General features: G+C 54.4%; 6 protein-coding genes across 6 annotated transcripts; 2 read left to right on the top strand and 4 right to left on the bottom strand.

Annotated features, from left to right (window-relative positions):
• Nucleotides 1–151: 151 nt before the first annotated feature.
• On the bottom strand, nucleotides 152–2,302 carry B0T23DRAFT_408716 (peptidase S8/S53 domain-containing protein; the record flags this gene model as incomplete). Its single annotated transcript, XM_062839326.1, has 1 exon — nucleotides 152–2,302. The coding sequence occupies one exon, from the start codon at nucleotides 2,300–2,302 to the stop codon at nucleotides 152–154; it is 2,151 nt and encodes a 716-aa protein (XP_062687980.1).
• A 681-nt stretch (nucleotides 2,303–2,983) lies between these two features.
• On the bottom strand, nucleotides 2,984–4,877 carry B0T23DRAFT_52526 (Cation/H+ exchanger). Its single transcript, XM_062841403.1, has 3 exons — nucleotides 4,597–4,877; nucleotides 4,181–4,513; nucleotides 2,984–4,111 (listed from the first exon to the last, which is right to left on the bottom strand). Exons 1-3 carry the CDS (start codon nucleotides 4,643–4,645, stop codon nucleotides 3,018–3,020), a joined length of 1,476 nt encoding a protein of 491 aa, XP_062687979.1. The 5' UTR covers nucleotides 4,646–4,877; the 3' UTR covers nucleotides 2,984–3,017.
• A 1,107-nt stretch (nucleotides 4,878–5,984) lies between these two features.
• Nucleotides 5,985–6,951, top strand: B0T23DRAFT_52519 (uncharacterized protein). The gene has a single exon (XM_062841402.1). It carries the CDS (start codon nucleotides 6,262–6,264, stop codon nucleotides 6,862–6,864), a length of 603 nt encoding a protein of 200 aa, XP_062687978.1. The 5' UTR covers nucleotides 5,985–6,261; the 3' UTR covers nucleotides 6,865–6,951.
• Nucleotides 6,952–8,372: 1,421 nt separating this feature from the next.
• B0T23DRAFT_436866 (uncharacterized protein) lies at nucleotides 8,373–10,542 on the top strand (the record flags this gene model as incomplete). Its single annotated transcript, XM_062840590.1, has 3 exons — nucleotides 8,373–8,888; nucleotides 9,238–9,807; nucleotides 9,970–10,542. The coding sequence occupies 3 exons, from the start codon at nucleotides 8,373–8,375 to the stop codon at nucleotides 10,513–10,515; spliced, it is 1,632 nt and encodes a 543-aa protein (XP_062687977.1). The 3' UTR covers nucleotides 10,516–10,542.
• A 2,012-nt stretch (nucleotides 10,543–12,554) lies between these two features.
• B0T23DRAFT_52484 (malate dehydrogenase mitochondrial precursor) lies at nucleotides 12,555–13,952 on the bottom strand. The gene is made up of 2 exons (XM_062841401.1): nucleotides 13,734–13,952; nucleotides 12,555–13,619 (listed from the first exon to the last, which is right to left on the bottom strand). The coding sequence occupies exons 1-2, from the start codon at nucleotides 13,785–13,787 to the stop codon at nucleotides 12,663–12,665; spliced, it is 1,011 nt and encodes a 336-aa protein (XP_062687976.1). The 5' UTR covers nucleotides 13,788–13,952; the 3' UTR covers nucleotides 12,555–12,662.
• Nucleotides 13,953–14,501: 549 nt separating this feature from the next.
• B0T23DRAFT_433251 (cation-transporting ATPase 4) lies at nucleotides 14,502–18,533 on the bottom strand (the record flags this gene model as incomplete). Its single annotated transcript, XM_062840428.1, has 2 exons — nucleotides 14,502–18,101; nucleotides 18,177–18,533. The coding sequence occupies 2 exons, from the start codon at nucleotides 18,531–18,533 to the stop codon at nucleotides 14,502–14,504; spliced, it is 3,957 nt and encodes a 1,318-aa protein (XP_062687975.1).
• Nucleotides 18,534–18,538: the final 5 nt, after the last annotated feature.

Genomic DNA, 18,538 nt, shown 5'->3' with positions numbered 1-18,538 from the left:
TGATGTGTTGGAGCGTGGCGTGTTCGGTGTATCTCCACGATCACTCGCCTAGCAACCTAAGCACACCTCAACTGTTCTTTACTCTCAGCTGTCATGTGGTTAAGGATGTCTGCATGAAACAGGATGTGTGAGTGTAGCCAGGAGTTTCCCTTTACCAAACACTGCCCAAGACCTTTAACATCTCCTGAAAGTCACCAGGAACTCCCAATCCCGTTACAGGATCCCACCCCTTCTTCGCATCCCATCCTCCCAAAACACCATTTTCACTCTGCTCTCCCTGTCCCACTCCAACTTCCCCTTCCCATTCCCATTCCTCTCCATGTCCCTCACTCTCTCCATCTCCTTCATGCGTACCGCCATTCTCCGTCGAGTTCCCCTGCCTTTTCTTTATAATTCGGCCTTTCCCCTTTCCCTTGCCTTCCCCCTTCTCCAATGCCTCCCCAGGAAAGACACATCCCTCACTTCGTCCCCACTTCACATCCGTCAACACTCCTCGCACCCTCGGGTCCAAGTTCAAATATCCATTCAACCACCCTAGGCTCCTCTTCCCTTGTCGCAAGCGCTGATCGTTAACCAGCGCCACCATAGCCGCCACCACCGGCGTTGACGCACTCGTCCCGCGTACTTCCACCATCTCTCCGCGGTGCATGATCTGGAAGCCCGAGCCGATGGCAGCAATGTCTGGCGTACCGCGCCCATTGTGGGAGAAGTAGACTCCTTTCGGATCACGGGGCTGGCTTGGTTCACCCGGTTTGCTTGATTGAGAGCGGAGAAGGCTGGCGACGTAAGGGTCCACTGCCGCTCGCTGCCAGAGAGGACGATCAAAGTACTCGCTGAAGCCACCGCTAGAAAACGCAGCGCCGGTCAGGTTTAGGGCCGTGTTATCAGTTGCTCCTACACTGGTGACCCAGGGACAGGAAGCAGGGAATGTGGGCACGAATGCCCGTCTACCTGATCCATCGTTTTTGATGCAACCGTCGCCGCCTCCGGCCGAGAAGCCAATACCTGCTGCTCCCCCGTCGCCAGTTGTCACGAGGACGGAAGTGCCACGTGCAGCCAAGGCAGCGAAGAGGTCGCATACTCTGTGAGCGTATTTGCGCGGGACGGATTGCTCGTCGTCTGCATAGCTGATGCTTAGAACATGCGGTATCTGGTTGTCCGGTGACGCAAGAAGGGCCTGCAAGAACTCGAGGAAGGGCTCGTTGTTCGCTTTATGATCGTTCGCAGGGAGAGGACGGCCGGAAGAGTCGAGTTTGGTCCCGCGCCCGCCAGTGGCGTAGTAGATGACTTGAGTAGGATGACCCAGACTGAGAGCGTATTGCACGTCGAGGTTGGCTTCGAGGCCGGAGAGGGCGGGGTCGGTGGAGTGCGGATCCCAACGGGTGGCGTTGTTAAGGAGGGTTATGGTGATGTTGTAGGGGGGCTCGGTGGTGGTGTTTGTGACAGGAGGGAGCGTAAGGCTACCCCCGCTGCCGCCCCGGGACGGAGTGGGCGTGGGAAGGAGTAGTTCGGGCGCGTAAGTGGTTAGGAAGGAGGTCACGTCGCGGTGAGTGATGTATTGTTCCAAGAAACCAGCGATGCCGAAACGCACGGGGGAGGGGGAGTGAGAGTCGGAGGGTTGAGTATAGGTGAGGTTATAGAGCTTGCGAATGCAACCAGGGAATGTGCCGGTCCAGCAAGGAGGGGCAAAAAAGTCCTCTCGGGCGGACAGTTTTGGTCGAGTTGGCTGGCGAGGGTCGACGCGTAGGGTACCGTCGTTGCGGTTGCGAGGAGGCATAAAGTTTGTAAGCGGGTGGACGAAGTCGATGTCGTCGCTGAGCCACCGGGGGATCGTGTAAGAGCGGGAACGAAGGATCTGGGTGCTGGGATCACCGTTGTACGAGTAGTAGGCTAGGTCGGCTTCAAAGAGCGCCTGGACTGTAGCAGCTGTAGCGTCGAAGGTGATCCAGCTGTTGTCCGCATTGTAGCTTTTGATACCGTGGGACTGTAGCCAACGGCCTACCGCTGTGACTGACCTCTGGTCTGGTTGACGGTGTTGCTCAACCTCTTCCTTTGCAAGATGACGGCTGTTGGGGTGGTCGTCAGATGTAGATTGCTGTATGAGACGTCTTATCAGCTCTTCCATCCCGGCTTCTTTCAGCGCTATGGAAAGTTGTATCCGATCGGAATCGGTGGCATGGCGATCGACCTCCCACCCCGCCGGTAGATGGCCCGCTTCTTCAAAAACGATTCTTGAGGCGGTAGCCAACGAAGAGAGAAGAGCAAAGAGCCTGAGAAGGGCCCAAAGGTGGAACTGGAACATCGCGACCACAGAAAGAAAGAAGGCGAAGCGAGCAGTGACTTTGGAAACATCCGCCAGCCCTTGATGATAGCACGACTGTCGTTGCTTAACCATGCGCAGATGGTGTTGCTGGTTTATATGCCTGGCGCATGAACACCTGGCCAGATGACGATGGCGACGACTGCGCTCATGCTGAACCCGGATGCTTCGTGATGTATGGTCTGACGATGTAGAGGCCGGTAGATGAAATAGATCCGTAGACACGGTATGTGTGGTGGACGTGATGGCTTCCCCGCGTCAACTTGTACCTGAATCGAAGGGAGACTCGGCCGTCGCTCATTATTGGAACATGCTGTCGAGATCTTGGTTGTCAAGGGAATGGTACATGGAGGCTCAATGTTTCTAAATTTGGGACACCAATATACTGGCGCTGCCACCGCTGGGACAGTACTATGTAGCTGCTTCGTGGTGTGGTACCGAGAGTCGAACCGAGTTTGTGAGCCGCGGGCGCTGGATTCAGCCGCGAAGGCAGAAAGCCCGTATGGGAGCATTGGTGGGCATATCGACAGTCACAGGGCAACGGAAGAAGGGAGTGTGCCTCTTGATACAGTAAGAGTATTGCTCTTCATAAATAGAGGACAAGCTTCCAGACCCTTAGAAGAGTCGTAGGTCCATAGTATCTAGCTGACACTGACGGTCGCAATGGAACGCTGACAACAGCAATTGTTTGGAACGGCTACGGCGCCACGGTACCAGTACCCTCGGATACAACCTCAGACTTCCTATTGACTTCGCCTCCATCGTTGATTGATTGTATTCCCCACCGAGGATCCTCCGCGACCGTGCTTCCAAATCGGTTCAATAGTGTTCCGACGGATACTGGGCCGATGACCGTATTGAGCACGATGGCCCAGACGGCAATGACAAAGGCCTTCCGGGACAGGTATGGTGTCTCGTTCAAGCCGATCTGAATGATGAGAAGTCCAATCTCGCCGCGCGCGACCATGGCAGTACCAAGGAAGGCTGCTGAGGACCAGTTTAGTCTTGCCGAGGGTGTCGAAAACGCTTTCTCGGAGGTGTTTGCGATGAGATCCCACAATGGGATCACTAGGCCGACAACCAACTTGCCAGAAACCATGAGGATGGTAAAGACAATGCCTTTCCAGATGACCTCCCCTGTCCAAAGTTCGATGAATGGAATGGAAAAGCCGATGCTGGCGAAGAAGCATGGTTGAAGGATGAAGCGCTGTGCATCTTGGATGCATCGCTCGAACGTGTCACCGAACGTTGGCCTCTGTTGTTTCGCGTTGGTATTAAGGTCGGTCGTGTCGCTTACTTCACTGGGGCGGACATGCTGCTTGCTAGGCAAACTCGACACCACTGTCCCGGCCAGGAATGCGCCGAACAAAACGCTTGCGCCGGCATAGGCAGCAATGGCCAGAAACGCGCAAAGGACCAGCACCATGAGGACCATATTGGCGACGTGTCCGAACTTCCGAAAGAACCGTGTCTCGATAGCTGGCAGACGGAACAGGGGGCCGAGAACAAACTTGGCTGCGAGAGGCGTCAGGATGGCCATGAGACCACTGGCAAGGATAGGCTGCCCTATGACCCAGCCCAGGTTCGCATTCTCGATGTCACGCAGCTGGGAGATGACACTGACAAGAACCAGACCGCAGACATCGTCGAGAATAGCGGCGCTGATGAGTACAGTGCCGACACGGGTCTGGGCAAAGTCGTGCTTTGACGAGGCGCTGTTGATGACGACGAAGGTGGTCCCAAGCGAGGTAGAGCACAGGGCAGTGCCGACGATGAAGGCTTCGAGGGGGCCTGTCGTTGGGTTAGCAAGGTGTCTTTGAGTGGGGTGAGGCTGTTGCAGGGTGGGAAAGAGTAACAGACCATAGCCAAAGCCAGCATAGAACAGGGCAAACGTCAGGGCAATCGGGGTGAGCACACCAAGAAGCGCCGCGCTGGTGCTGAGGCACAAGTTTTGCCAAAGGAGATCCAGGCGAATGGTCAAACCACCTTCAAAGATGATGATGATGAGGCCAATGTAGCCCAAGGCGAGAAAGGTTTCCTGCCATTCCAGAGCCAGGATGTTGCCAATGGGGACGCCGTAGATGAGGCCAACAATGATTTGGCCAATGAGCCCTGCACGGAGCACCTTGTCGGCCACCCATTCAGACACGGCAAGAAAGAAGAAGAAGGAGATTAAGGTCAAGATGCTGACGACTGGGGGAAGGAGGAGAAAAGGTCAGCCGGTTGTTCCTCGTTGGAGGGAGCGAGTGACAAGCGATAATTGGAAGGGAACGTACTGTCTGGTTCATGATATTCGAGGAAGGCGCCATTTCCTTGGGCGCTCATTTGGGGAATGTCGCAAACAGGACTCCAGCTTGACCAATGTTGCGCAGCGCGGGGAAAGCGCTGCTGTCTTTTGCGACGGTAGAGGTAAGGTTGATTGGAGCAAGTAGTTGAGTAAACTGAAAAGGAAAGGAGTGAGAAGCAAGAGCAACCCCACGAAGCACCAGATGAATGTTTTGTCGGGTCGTGACTGCAAATATGAATTTCACACGATGACGACGATGTTGTTCTTTCCTCCAGTTCTGTCACAGCGCAATCAGAAGGTCAAGTGTCTGCAGTCTTGGCGGTCTGTCCAACTGCTTTCTCGGCCGAGAGGTCTGTGCCTTTCCGTGAGCACGGGCCACACAACGGCGAAAAGACGTGGCCGAGTGGACGTTGGCAGACTCTCGATTTCCGGCACCCGGACTGCAAGAATGCTCTGATGGCAGCGAACCCAAGTCGTCTATGATTCACCAATCGCTCCAATCTCGTCACACTTCGCGTGTTCAGGCATTATTACACTTTTCTGAGTCCTCGCCCTCATCCGTGAGTGCACCGTTCCAGGCCGTAGTATGCCGCTGCCTGCTACTGTCACTCCAGGCCCCAGGGCTCAAGCACTCTCTCCACTCCCGGGTTAGGGTTAAGAGGTTGATCCAACATGACCATCATCAACAAAGACACTCTCCCGTGATGATCCCATTCCACGCACCAAGAGGATCATTGTGCCGAAAAATGCCTCCTGGGTGATCTAACATTATGCCAATGTACTCTCTCCCCGCTCTGGGTCAGTATACGTCAGGCTTACCGGCGTCATCATTCGCTCTATTTGCTCTTCATTTTCCCCAGCCAGAGCCCACCAAGGAACGCGACCTTCCTGGCTCAAGTTGTCACCGGCTTGTGGCATTCGTGGCCTACCTTACTTCGAGATTCTATATGTATTCCATCCCGGCCGGGTGGGAAACATGGGTTGTTGCAGATTCCCCAAACTTCGTCTTGCCCTCTTTCATGGGTCTTCCTTTTTTCTCCAGTGGGGTCAAGTGGCGGACTTCGGCTGCCCTCTCCTTCTTGAACCTCTTACCATATTGAATCAAGCCTTCATGTTACCGTTCCAGCCCGTGGAGGGATGATCGGTCTCGTCACCATGGCTGTTGAAACTATCAGAGACCGCCGCGATGCCGGGGTGGCCTTTGTCATCAACCAAATAATCAGCCGCGCCTTCGAAACACAGTGCCGGGGTCTCTTTATCTCGAAATAGCCTCCGACAGAAGCCTAGGGACATTCTTTGACCTTAATTGCCAACTCTTTCCCCCTGATGCCCAGCGTATCGCCTGCCTGGGCCGGCACAGTCCCTCCCATGCCATGAATCCTAGTTTACCTCAGAAACGCTCAATTGGCTATTCATTCCACATGAAAAGAAAAGGGTCACGAACTCTACTGTGTTCAGTCGTTAAAAAGCCCATTTAAACCCACTTGGTAAGTGATCCTCCACCCTCCTCCTCATCTCTCCGTCTTACTCTCCGAGATACTCCCTTGATCCGTCCACTTCGCACATCACCTCAAACCCATACCCCTACTAGATTCAACAGAGACACGATACACTCATACGTGGAGCATAAACATACCCCCGAGAAACTTCCGGCATGAAGCTGGTCTTCACGCTCGCAACCTCCGCCCTCCTGGCGACGGTCCCCGTCATGGCCTCTCCCATTATCCCCACCACCGCGGCCGGCGAGAAGGACACCGTCATCGTTAGTGCCACAACCGTTTTCAACATTATCCATCCCACCACTTCGATTGTCAGTGTTCGACATGAGGTGTCAGAGACTGCTGAGAAATCTGGCTTGGACGTTGATAAGTCTGACAAGTCAGACGAGTCCGTTTATACTACGTCCGACTCTGAATATGCGATCTCTGGCCAGGATGCCTTCTCCTCTTCCGAGTCTCACCTGAATTTCCTCACCCGCCGCAGTGGTCTCCCGAAAGGGCTCCACTGCGCTCACCACGGTGCTTTCTGGTTCGCCGGCTGCATAAAGAATGATCCCAAAGATTGCTGGTGTAACTACGTTAAGGCGTGGAGTGTCACTTGGCACCGCGAAAGGCCTGTTCGTGATAGCGACGGCCAACCTTATATAAGACGGGGGGTAGCTAGGACTGTCTTCAATGGTACGGAAGGAGGAGCGGGGAGGATGGAGATGAAGCAGGTGGACAAACTTCAAGCTCGTGACGGGCCCAATGTGGTGTAAGTGCCAACGAAGGGAAAAGTTGATCGAAGCTTGTGGACTTGGAAAGGGGGCAGGATATGGGTCCGCACTGGGTTGCTATCATTGGGGTTGGGGAGAATGATGCAGACGCTGATACGGGTGCTTATGCGGGAGTTAAAAAGGGCCAAGGCGGGGGCGGTGTCACGATGATGGGTGTCATTTGTATGATTTGCAGTTCGAGATTGAGGGCTTGTAGGAAGGTTGAGCTGATGGGAGTGGATAATGGACAGCAGCAGACTGGGAAGGTGATGACCTGGGAAGACGAGAGGTGGAAAGGAAATGGAGGAGCGGAGGAAGGAAGTGGTGGGAGTAATGTGAGGGGTCTTGGTGGATTGGGGTTTCCATATGCATAACTCTTTGGATGGATGAATCTTGATTCGAGTTGAAAAAACCGGTGCACTGCCGTATCATGATAGTATCTTGCGAAATCCAGATTCTAGGTCAGTCCGGCAACGCCGGGTTAAACATCAGCTGTTCGCTTCAAGTATCACATACATACAGCCAAACGCAAGTATACGCAGATGGCAAACTACTAATTAGCCCTGCGTTGCCAGATTGATCTGGAATCCGGATACCCTGGATAACTGAGGTCTGAGATAATGCAGTACCTGTCGGAATCTCGATGCAGCGACGACAGCGTGAGGACGCCTCGGTGATGTTCACCTAAGACGGATATAATGAGTCAACACTGGGAGTGTCCAGGCACGCCCGGAGCCCTGATACTGCCGGCCTGTCTAAACTGGAAAGAACAAAGGGTCATAATCGTCCAGCTGGTAGGTGTTGGTCAGGGGCAGTTGCCTGCCTCATCGATACCAAGTGAAAGTCGCTGCATGTAAGTCACTCGGACTTTCCCCAACTTTCTCTGATGTGCAGATGGATCCTTCATTTTTTTCTTGCCAGCAGCAGTCCGACGCGCTTCTGTGATGGAACATCCAGCGCTTACGGCTCTGGCTCCTCTGTGAAAGCAATGATGACGCCGTTCTTCACTTGATCTCCAGAACATCACCTCAAGGTATATCACCGTTCACCCTCTCTGGGAATGCTGCATCACTAAGACACCCCAAAGGGTCTTGCCCTGAGCTGATACTTCAGCCTGAGAACTACAAGCTTTGAATGGATCGAGAGTCGAGCAGTCTATTCAACAGTTTTTCTTTAATCCTGGACTTGGAAGTTCAGGATGGCTGATGACAGATGGATGCACGAAAAACGTGTTGCTGCATCAATGCCCTTGACTTGGCATATCGCCACCAAGAAAACAGGATGTGGCCAAGGACAGACCAGAAATACAAATGGAAATGCCACGAAGCAAGTTGAGGACACATCGAAATCCTACCTCCACGTATTTTGATCCGCCCAGCTTGCTTGAGCCACAAACTTTATCCCTTCCAACTGAAATTCCTCATCCTCAAAACGACCTCTTCTTCCTCAATACATCCAACTCAATCCCCCACCAATAATCTGACCAACTCCATCATCATCACGACATTACCATGGTTACCATCACAATGTTCCTTCTCGTCTACGTCGCCCTGCTGTTCGGGCAAATCCCTTCTTCCTTTGCTGCCCCCGAAGCACACATCAAGGGCATACAAACAACCACCAGATCTTCCACACTTACAGTTGAGTCACCGTCTCCCAAGAGCGTGAAGACAGTCACTGTCCACGATACCCCGGCCCCATCCCCAAAGACAGTTATCAAGGTCGAACAGCCCGTGAACTCGGCATCGCCACCCGCTGGAGCCAAGACGGTGATCAAATCCACCAAGACGGGGGCTGACTTGACCGGGAATTACAGTACTTGGTATCCGTGGGCTCAGAACGGACTCAAGAGGAAAATAGAAATTAGGGATGTCGAAACTCAAGAGATAGAGGTTCCTTCGGGGTGGACGCCTCCTGCGGGATTCCCAACTTCCTTGCCGCCGCAGTATAGGATTGGCAAGAGGGAAGAAAGAGACGTGGAGAGTGCCGATATCTACACGTCGTATAGGACGTTTACGGTCATTCCGGTGAGTTAACAAACTTGTCTTTTCTTTTCTCCTGGTTATTGTTGCTCGAAGCAAGTTGGGACCTGGGAAGCGTCATGACTGGGCCGAATTGTGTCTTTCATCGAGGAATGAAACTCCTGCTATTCACACCTCACCCATCGGTCCCCTTCATCCTTCCCATCCTACCTACCCTCCCCGACTGTTCCTCCCCCTATAATCCCCTACCCAATCCCCTTTGACCCTAGTCGCAAATCATCCCATACCGTTAACACCCCTTACAATCCCCTCCACTCCTCCCACCCGTCCTTTCTCTTAAACCTCCGCAGTCAACACAGTATAGTGCAACTAACAATCAACCACACCACTACAGCCCCCCGTCGCTGCCCCTCCTCCTCCTCCTCCTCCCTCTCAGCCCCAGGCCCCACAGCTTCTCCCCGGCCAAATCCCCACCACCCGCTCCGACATCGACAACATCGTCGTCAAGCAAGGCGAGTGGGAACCTGCGGACATCAAGCAACTCCACATTTTTGGTTGGGACGCCGACCACCCGGAGCTAGTAGCGATAGGCGGCAAGTATGCGAATATGGTGTCTACGCTTGTCAAGTCAACGCCACCGCCGCCGCCTCCTTCAGCAGCTCCCCAACCGCAACAGCAGCAACAACAACAGCCTTCTGCTCAGCAGCAGCAGCAGCAGGGACTGCCACACGGAACATATACCATTGGCACAACCACCGTGCAAGGTGAAGTGCCCCTGGTCAATCTCATGACGTTCGAGACGGTTGTTACTAAGGTGCGGACGTGGACTTCTACCATAGTGATACCAGATGCAACATCAATAACAGTATCAGGAGCTGCACAACCTGCACCTGCACCATCGATGTTGACGAGCGTGATTACCATCCCTGCTGGACAGTTGGGGGGACTTAATAAGGAACCGACGGTGGTGTCGGTTTTGGTGCCTGTTGAACCTACTAAGCCCGTGGCTCCTCCTGCTGCCCCTCCTGCTGCTGCTACTCCTGTTGCTGCTCCTGCGGCGGTGAATAGTGTGATGAAAAGCCTGATAACCATTCCCGCTGGACAGTTGGGGGGGCTTAACAAAGAGGCGACGGTTTTATCGGTATTGGTGCCTGTTGAGAAACCTTCGGCTGCTGCTCCTGCTCCTGTGGCTTCGGCTTCGGTTGCCAACACTCCCGCTGCCCCTGCTGCTCCAGCTCCTCCTCCTCCCCCCCCTCCTCCTGCTGCTCCTCAGGTAATCTCTACTTCATATAAAATTCTTTCCCTTGTACACAACACTCCCGCCGGTCCTGCTGCCCCTGCTCCTGCTCCTGCTCCTGCTGCTACGACTCCAGCTCAGGTAGAGCAAGCGCCCAGCTCGAACTCGGCCTCACCATCGGTAAACGAGCAATCGGCATCGGTAACACAAGGCTCTCAGGCACAGGCCCAGGCCCAAGCACAAGCCCAGGGACAAGCCCAGGCCCAGGCCCAGGCACAAGCACAGGCCCAGGCACAGGCGAGCCCAAATGTACAGGAGGAAAAGGAGGAGGGGGAGAAGGGAGGGGATGTATGGGGAACGGTGGTGCCGGGCCAGGAGGTGGTTGTGGGTGGGAAGACGATGGAAGTAATGACGGTTATGGCTGGTGGGCCTTAGGATGGTCTGGAGGTAGAGGTAGGATTGACTTGTCTAGCCCCTGGCCTTTACTATTCCATTAGGGAGGGGGGCACGGAGGTTGTGGACGGGTGGGTAGAGTTTGTTCTCTGAGGCACCTACTTATGTTTCGTACTTTAGAGGTAATACCCACTCAGGTGCTTCCTCTCACAAGGATCAATATAGAGGCACCTCTGGAGTCTGGCGATGGTGATAGGGGGTACCTTAGGTACTGGGAAGACCCTATGTGGTAAGCCCATGGCTAAAGATCAAAGGATGAGGGAAAAAATACGTTCAGCAACAAACAAGGCGTCATCTTACATGTACGTGGAGGACAGGGAAGCAAACGAGATACACAAGGTTTTCTTTACCTTGGTAGTTAGTTTATAGGAGTACGGTAGTTCATTAAATCTGTGGTTCTTTTGCTTTATCCCGTGTCGATTGCTGCGATCAGGAAACGGAAAAAGTCTGAAGTTTCAGACAGTTTGACGATACCTAGAGGTAAATACGTACTAAGTGTAGGTACCTAGTATTTAGCGACATACCCAAAGTGCCGAGGAAGTGTCTCTGTGAAGGGGAGGTCGACGATAGCTATGTACCTAGGTACTAATATAGGTATCATTCAAAGCGATATATCCGCAGTACTTGAGCAATGAGCAAGTTGTCTCTGTGCAGGGCTGCAATGTGGCATTCCACTTATAGATGGTAAGGATCTTTGACGCCGACTGTCCGGTATCCATCCCTCATGGTTGCTCATCTCGTCGATCGAGTGGCATCCGTAAGTGGGCGGGTGAGTGAGTGAGTGAGTGAGTGAGTGAGTGAGAGTCAGCGAACTGGTGGTGATTTTCCGAAATCATACCTCTAGGGTACGACCCCATGAGTGAGTGAGAGTGGACTGACCGGCGGTATTACAATTTGTACGATTTGTACAATTTGAACCCAGGAGTAAGGACCAAACAGGGAGGGGCACGGTGTTCGTTACTTCGACCTAGGAGAACCGACTGCCCCTGCCTGGACATTCCGCTTCGTTTCCAACGAATACTCCACAAACTACCAAACGGTAATCCTCTATGTAGCTGTCCTCGTCACGCTGTCGATAGGTAAAGGGTTCATCGCCACGCTGTCGATAGGATAGGTAAAGGTTCAAGAACATGTCATGTCTGTGAGAGTTAACAATGGTTGTGCATTTGAAGCCCAATCGACGAAGTTGGTGAGGTTGAAAACACTAGTCGTCAAGCTCAAAACCTGCCGGCGGCATCTCCCAAATTCCCAATGGATCCTCCACCCAGCCACCCAGCCAGGTGCAACTAACAACGCTTGCTGATTGTTCTGTTCCAGCACTTCCAGCCTTCCAGGGGCAATCAAGTCCAGTCCGGCGGGCCCGGCCCGTTCGACCGCTCGCTATGTAGGTCGCGCGTTCGGGAACAGCGGGAGATGATGGGTACGGGGTATGTACGAATGTGGATATAATTAGAAAGGGAACCCACTTGTGCTTGTGCTTGCTCCTTGCTATCTCCGGTGGTCCGCGTGGTTTCCATGAATACCGATCTTATCTCGGTTGGCATTGGCTGATCTGGTTGTTGTGGGAATGTAGTTGATGCAGTTAGGGACGACGCCATTGCGCAAAGTCCCAGCCGAATCAAGGACAAAGACGGGAAGAAAGATGAACAAAACAATCATTCAAGGTCATGATAGTTATACGTTAATGCTAGGAAACAAGCAGGAACAAGCAGCTTTCAACCAAAGGCCAGTAACTTTTTTCTTCTTTTGAATGAGGCTTCGCCCGAGCAAAAAACTGAAACCTCTCGGTATGGATATCGATAGTGCGTATGTATATAGTAGTAACAACAATGGCTCCCAACTCCACTTCCTTCCGTCATGGCCGCGACGATTTGTTTGTTATAGTCCTGGTTGAAACTAACTCCACCCATTTCCGTCATGTTCCGATGATACAACGAACGATTCGGCCACTTTTTTGTCTACTATCCCCACCAATTGTGCTGACCCGTTCCCATGTAGAGACACCCAATTGCGCATGTGAATGTCGCTAGAGAGCGAAGACAGCGTAGTCGGTTAGAGACGTAAAAGAAAAATGCGCCGCTCGCTTCAGTAACACTTCTCTAAGCTATCGCTAGTGTAAAGAAATGCACTTATTTGCCGGGGTTGGCGGCAACAAAGTCCTTGCCCTTCTGGATGTTCTTCTTGAGGTCAACAAGGCAAGCATCAAGGAGCTTCTGCTCAACCTCATCGATGGGGCCGACGGGGTAGATCTTCTCAACACCGTTGGGGCCGAGCTCGACCTTGGAGGCGAAGAAGTCGATGCCCTGGTCCTTGTAGAGAGGGGAGTCGACAAAGGTGGGCTCGATGACGCCCTTCTCGCCCTGGGCGGCGCGGAGGAGGGACTCGGCCATGCGGGCACCGGCCATGGCCATGGAGAGGGTGGCGGAACCGGCACCGTCCTTGGCCTTGACGACCTCGTCACCACCGAACTGGACGCGGTGGATGAGCTGCTCGTTCTTGGAGAGTTCGGGGTGCTTGCTCTGGGAGAAGAGGGGGACAATGGTGACGCCGGAGTGGCCACCGACGACGGTGATGTTCTCGTCCTTGGGGTCGGTGCCCTTGATCTCGGAAACGAAGCGGGAGGCGCGGACGACGTCGAGGGTGGTGACACCGAAGAGGCGCTTGGGGTTGTAGACACCGGCCTTCTTGAAGATCTCGGAGACGATGGGGACGGTGGAGTTGACGGGGTTGGAGATGACGAGGATGTTGGCCTCGGGGCACGACTCGGCGCAGGCCTTGGCGAGGTCGCGGACGATGGAGGCGTTGGTGTTGAAGAGGTCGTCACGGGTCATGCCGGGCTTGCGGGGGACACCGGCGGGGATGAGGACGATTTCGGAGCCCTTGAGGGCATCGGCGAGCCCGGAGGCGGTGGGCTCGTAGCCCTTGACGGTGCTCTTGGTGTTGATGTGGGAGAGATCAGCACCGACACCGGGGGCGCCACGGATATCGTAGAGGGCGAGCTCGGAGACTCTGGGGTTGAGCTTGAGGAGGAGGGAGAGGGGCTGGCCAATGCCACCGGCGGCACCAAGGACGGAGACCTTGGTAAGCTGTAGTGTTGGGGTGGTGATGTTAGCAACGGTGGTCCGATCTCGAGCTTGGAGGAGCTTGCTGGACAACGAAGCACATGATAATTGCTCATGGGAGGACAATAGGCAACATACCTGGCGGGCAGAGGCCGAGAAGGCACGGGTCTGGATTCTGGAAGCGGCGAACATGGTTGCTATGGTGGACGGCGTGACGGGATGAGTGACGACGGTTGGGAGAGAAGAGAGAGAAAGGAACAAAAGTTGGAATGTCGGCGCGCGCGAAATGTTGATGAAGCTGTGCAACGAATTGTCTCGTTCCTGGGCCCGCCCAATCCGGCTTAGCGCAGCCGTTCAACATTTCGGAATGGTCGGCTGGGGATACCCCGCCCTTTCCAGCTTGTGCGCTGTGGAGGCCCAAGCCCACTGGGAACATGGCGCCTGAGGCAGCAATGACAGCACCTCCCAACGAAGTCACTTGTCGCTGAGGACAATGAGACGGAGGACTTGGGAAAGTTCCATGGTCTGTGCACTCACTTGTCTACGACGCCAACCAGCCAGCCAGCAATCATACCACAATATGTTGCATCCGGGCAAAAGGCTCAGTTCATCCCGAAGAGCCTCGATAATTTTCAGGGTGTCAACGGAATTTGCGTCTGTCAATGGGGGAAAATGTTGGGGCCAAAGAAGCATCACAACAACCGCTGAACACACAACTCTCTAATCTGCTTCATAGTCTATCCTAGTATATGTATTGTACAGCAACAATTCTATCACAACTTCCCCCTATTATAAACATGTAGCTTAATTGGTCTTAAAACATATCCAGTTCACTCACCCCATTCTCTAACCCCCAGGTAGTCAAGTCATAACAGTCATCAAGATGCCACATCATGACCACAACTATCAAGCACTCCCTCCCATTCGCGCCCGCAGCCTCCTCTCAAACTCGGCCACCTTCTCCATTCTTGCCTTCTCCTCTTCTTCCTCCTTCTTCCTCTTCACCTCCTCCAACTTCTTGAGCTCCTCCGCCTTGCGCAGCCTCTCCCTCTCGAGCTGGTCCTCCCTGCGCACCGCAATGTCGCGAGCCTTGAGATCGCTGAACAGGTACTTGAACACAACCTCAATGAGCCAGCACGCCACGTAGTCGAGGATCATGACAACAGTCATCGTCCACTTAAACTCATCCTTGAAGGGCACAAGCTTCATCGCCTCGTTAAGCTCGGGAACCATCTCGGTCGAGCAAGCAAAAGCAATGGCAGTCACACCAACAATGCCGTAAAACATGCCCTTGTTCTCAGACAGAGACTCGCGGAAGGGACGGCCTTGGTAGTTGACAGCAAAGGTAGAGATCTGCTGGATGAGCTGAAGGAGGTAGACGGCGGAGTTGAGCAGCGAAGGGGAGAACTCGGCCTCGAGGTCGACGCTCTCGGAGCGAGGTTCGAGCTGGTCGCAGAAGCGAGCAATATAGATGAGAGTGACCACGTGCACGGCAAACTGGCCGAGGATGGAGCCGATAATGTAAAAGTTGAAGATGTTGGGCTGGGGACGCTCCTTGGAGAGACCCTCGACCGACTTGGCGCGCGAGATGGAAAGGAAGCAGACGCTCATAAGCATACCACTGATGGTAATCTGGCCATCACCAAACTTGATGCCCTCAAGGTAGAGGACAGACAAGCTGTAGGCGCTGATCAGGCAGTTGAGGGCGAGAATCTTGTACATCTGGATGGTGGCAACCAGAGTGCAGCGGCCTTGACGGATGATGTTGGGAATGGCAACAACGTTGCGAAGCTTGGACGTGAAGGGAGCAGCGACCGAGGCATCACCAAGCTTGAGCGTGGGAGGCTCATCGTCATCCATTTCCATGTCCATCATACCAGAGGTCAGCTTGTCAGCAAAGGAGGAAGCCTTCTGAGCCGCCGCAGCCTGTCTCTGCTTGGGGTCCTGGTTGATGAGAGCCTGGGCGCCAGGGGAGGTGACAGTCTCGATAGCAGCAGTGTGGTGAAGAGACTTGGCAAGCTTCTCGACGGTGATACCCTTCTTCGCCGCCTCACGCTCCATAGCCGCGTTGTAGTGCGGGTTGGAAGGTCCAGGCGGGTAGAGGTGAGCAATCAGAGCGGGGACAGGAGGAGCGGGTTGGCCCCAGCGCTTCATGAGATCAACCTGCTTCTGGTACATATCCTTGATCTTGTTGTTACGAGCGTGCTCGGCAATGCGGACGAGATCATCCTGAGTACCGTTGAGGAGAGCGACACCAATGTGAGCCTGCTTGAGCGCACCAACATCGTTGGTGCCATCACCAGCCATGAGAGTGTAGTAGCCCATATCCTTGAGACCGAGGAGGATGTCTTCCTTTTGCTTGGGCGAGACACGAGCGTAAACCCAAGTGTAGCGGAGAAGTGTCTTCCAACCAACCTGTCCCTTGAACTTGGCCAAAGCGTAACCGGTAACACACAGATCCTTGGTCTTAATGATCTCGGGGTCAATGGGCTTGGTAGGGTCGACCTCAATGTTAACCTTGTCATCGACGCTGCGCCAGATGAGCTTCTCCTCGCCATGGGCGCTGTGCTCGGGGGAATCCAGGATGAGAACGTCACGGTCGACAATCTCCACCTCCCTAGCGACATGGACGGCAGTGAGCGGGTTATCTCCAGTAATCATGACGACACGGTGGCTGCTCTCGTTGAGCATCTGAACGGCCTGCTTAGCATCCTCCTTGAGAGGGCACTGGAGGACAAGGAATCCGGCAAAGGTGAGGTCAGCCTCAACGTTCTCGCGCTTAAGGTCGTTGATCTTGCTGGCACCCAGCTCGTTTTCGGTAGTCAGTTGCTTATAGGCAAGAGCCAACACACGGGAACCGCGGCGGGTAAAGTACTTGTAGGTCTCTTCATAGTCCTTGGGGACGGTAACCAGCATCTTCATGATGGTCTCGGGCGCACCCTTGACACCAACAAAAGTGCCTCTGAGCTTCTGACCGGTCTTGGAGTCGGTGGCATTGATCGTGGCGACGGAGCTTTGACGCTTCAGGGCACTGGAGAACTGGAAGCGACGCTTGACCTGAACGTTACCAAGAACGGTGCTCTTGGCGCCAGTCTTGGTCTTGAGCATATCGTTCTGGCCGAGGGACCAGCCGAGGGCAGTAAGGGTAGCCTTCTCCATGGGGTCACCGACAATGTCTCCCTCATCGAGCCTAACCAGAGCGTGGGCGGTTGCCAATACAAGAGTAGTCTCCAAACCGGCCTCGTCAACAGGGGTCATGTGGCTGTGAGCACCATCGGACTCGCGTGGGGTGTCGGTACCGGAATGGCCGAGGCCAAGACCAGCAATACCCTCAACAACGAGGTCCTCGCCAGTGAGAGTACCCGTCTTGTCGAAGCAGGCAACGTCGATACGGCCGGCAAAGGGGATTCTGAAAGGCTCAGTGCAGAAGATGGCGAACTTGGCAAGAGCAGACAAGCTAGTGTTGACAGCCAAGCTAAGCTCCATGGGCAGCTCAGGGGGCACGACACTGGTGACAATCAAGACGCAGTCGAGCAGAAGCTTGGAGCGCTTGCGATCCTTGCGAACACCCTCATCCCAAACGTACCAAGAAGCGGCAAGGGCGAAGATCAGGAGGAACAGAATGAAGAACAGGGCCTCGGCGTTGTTGGCGGAGACGCGCTCAGTCGAGTAGATCATGGTGCGAACCAAGCTACCCTGGGAAGTCTCGAAACCGGTCTTGGTAACGATAGCCATGGCGCCGTTGTCAGGAGGAGTGGGAACACCAGAGGCAAGCCTGGGCTTCTCCTCATCGGGGTTGCCGTGGGTGATCTGGAGGACCTTGGTGCCGCCCCAGAGAAAAGCGTTCTTGTCCAGACCCTCGGGGTCAATCTGGGCCTCACCGGGACGGAGCTGGATGGAGTCCTTCAATAGAGGGGTACTCTCGCCAGAAAGCATGGCCTCGTTGACGATGGCGGTCCCCTCCACCAAGATCATGTCGCAAGCAACACCGCTGTCCTCCTTTGTACGCGTAACCGAGACAAGATCTCCGGGGAGAAGCTTGTCGCTCGTGGTCTCGGTCCACTTGCCAAGGCGGTAGACGTAGATGTCGTAGGGCTTGATGCTCATGCTGCGGAACTCGTTGAGGGTGCGCTGGCGCTGCCAGACGACGGTGCTCTCGAAGACGACGAGCATGAACAGGGTGAAGAGCGAGTAGTACCAGTATTCGTCCAGCATCCACAGACCGACGCAGAAGACCTGGAACACGAAGAAGGGAGCGACGGCGTGTTCCTTGAAGAGCTCGGTGAAGGTAGGGACGGGGATATCGAACGTGTTGGTGCCATAGTGCTGCTCCAGTCGGTCGAGCTCCGAGGCGGTCGTGATACCCTTTGACTTTTGGAAGACCTCAAGCTTGGGCTTGGGCTCGTCGTCGATCTGGTACGTGAGGGTGCTGAAGGAGTTGGTCTCGGCGTTGTAGAGGAATCGGCGCTTCTGGAAGAGGAAGGAGATGTTGGTCTTGCCTCCGGCCTGTGAAGTGGTTCGAGTTAGCAATCTGTCTCTTCTTTTCTCTCTCATGGGATAGCTTGATAAGGGCAAACTAACAGTATCGCGGACAATGGGGCAGATATCGGAAATGCCCGCGTTGGCGACGGGAATGACCTTGATCAGCTGGGCATCGTCAACGGAGCGGGCCTTCTTCGCGGTAAAGGCAGCGCGAAGGTTGATGTTCCAGTGGGTGCAGAGCCAGACGAGGGCCTGGATGGTGATGATGGTGCCGGACCAAACAAAGGTCCATTCCTGGCCGTTGATGTGCTTGTCGTAGAGATCTTGGTCGAGATAGTAGCGGAAGAAGATGGGCCAGATGATGGCAAACGGCCAGACGTAGGCGTGGAGGTAGAGAGGCAGCGGCCTCAACAGCTCGGCAGACTGGATCTGCGCGTTGTCGACGAGCGGCGCCATGATAG

Source organism: Neurospora hispaniola (assembly GCF_033458365.1).
Source record: "Neurospora hispaniola strain FGSC 10403 chromosome Unknown B0T23scaffold_12, whole genome shotgun sequence".
Taxonomy (NCBI): domain Eukaryota; kingdom Fungi; phylum Ascomycota; class Sordariomycetes; order Sordariales; family Sordariaceae; genus Neurospora; species Neurospora hispaniola.
This window is presented reverse-complemented; position numbering and strand designations above follow the sequence as displayed.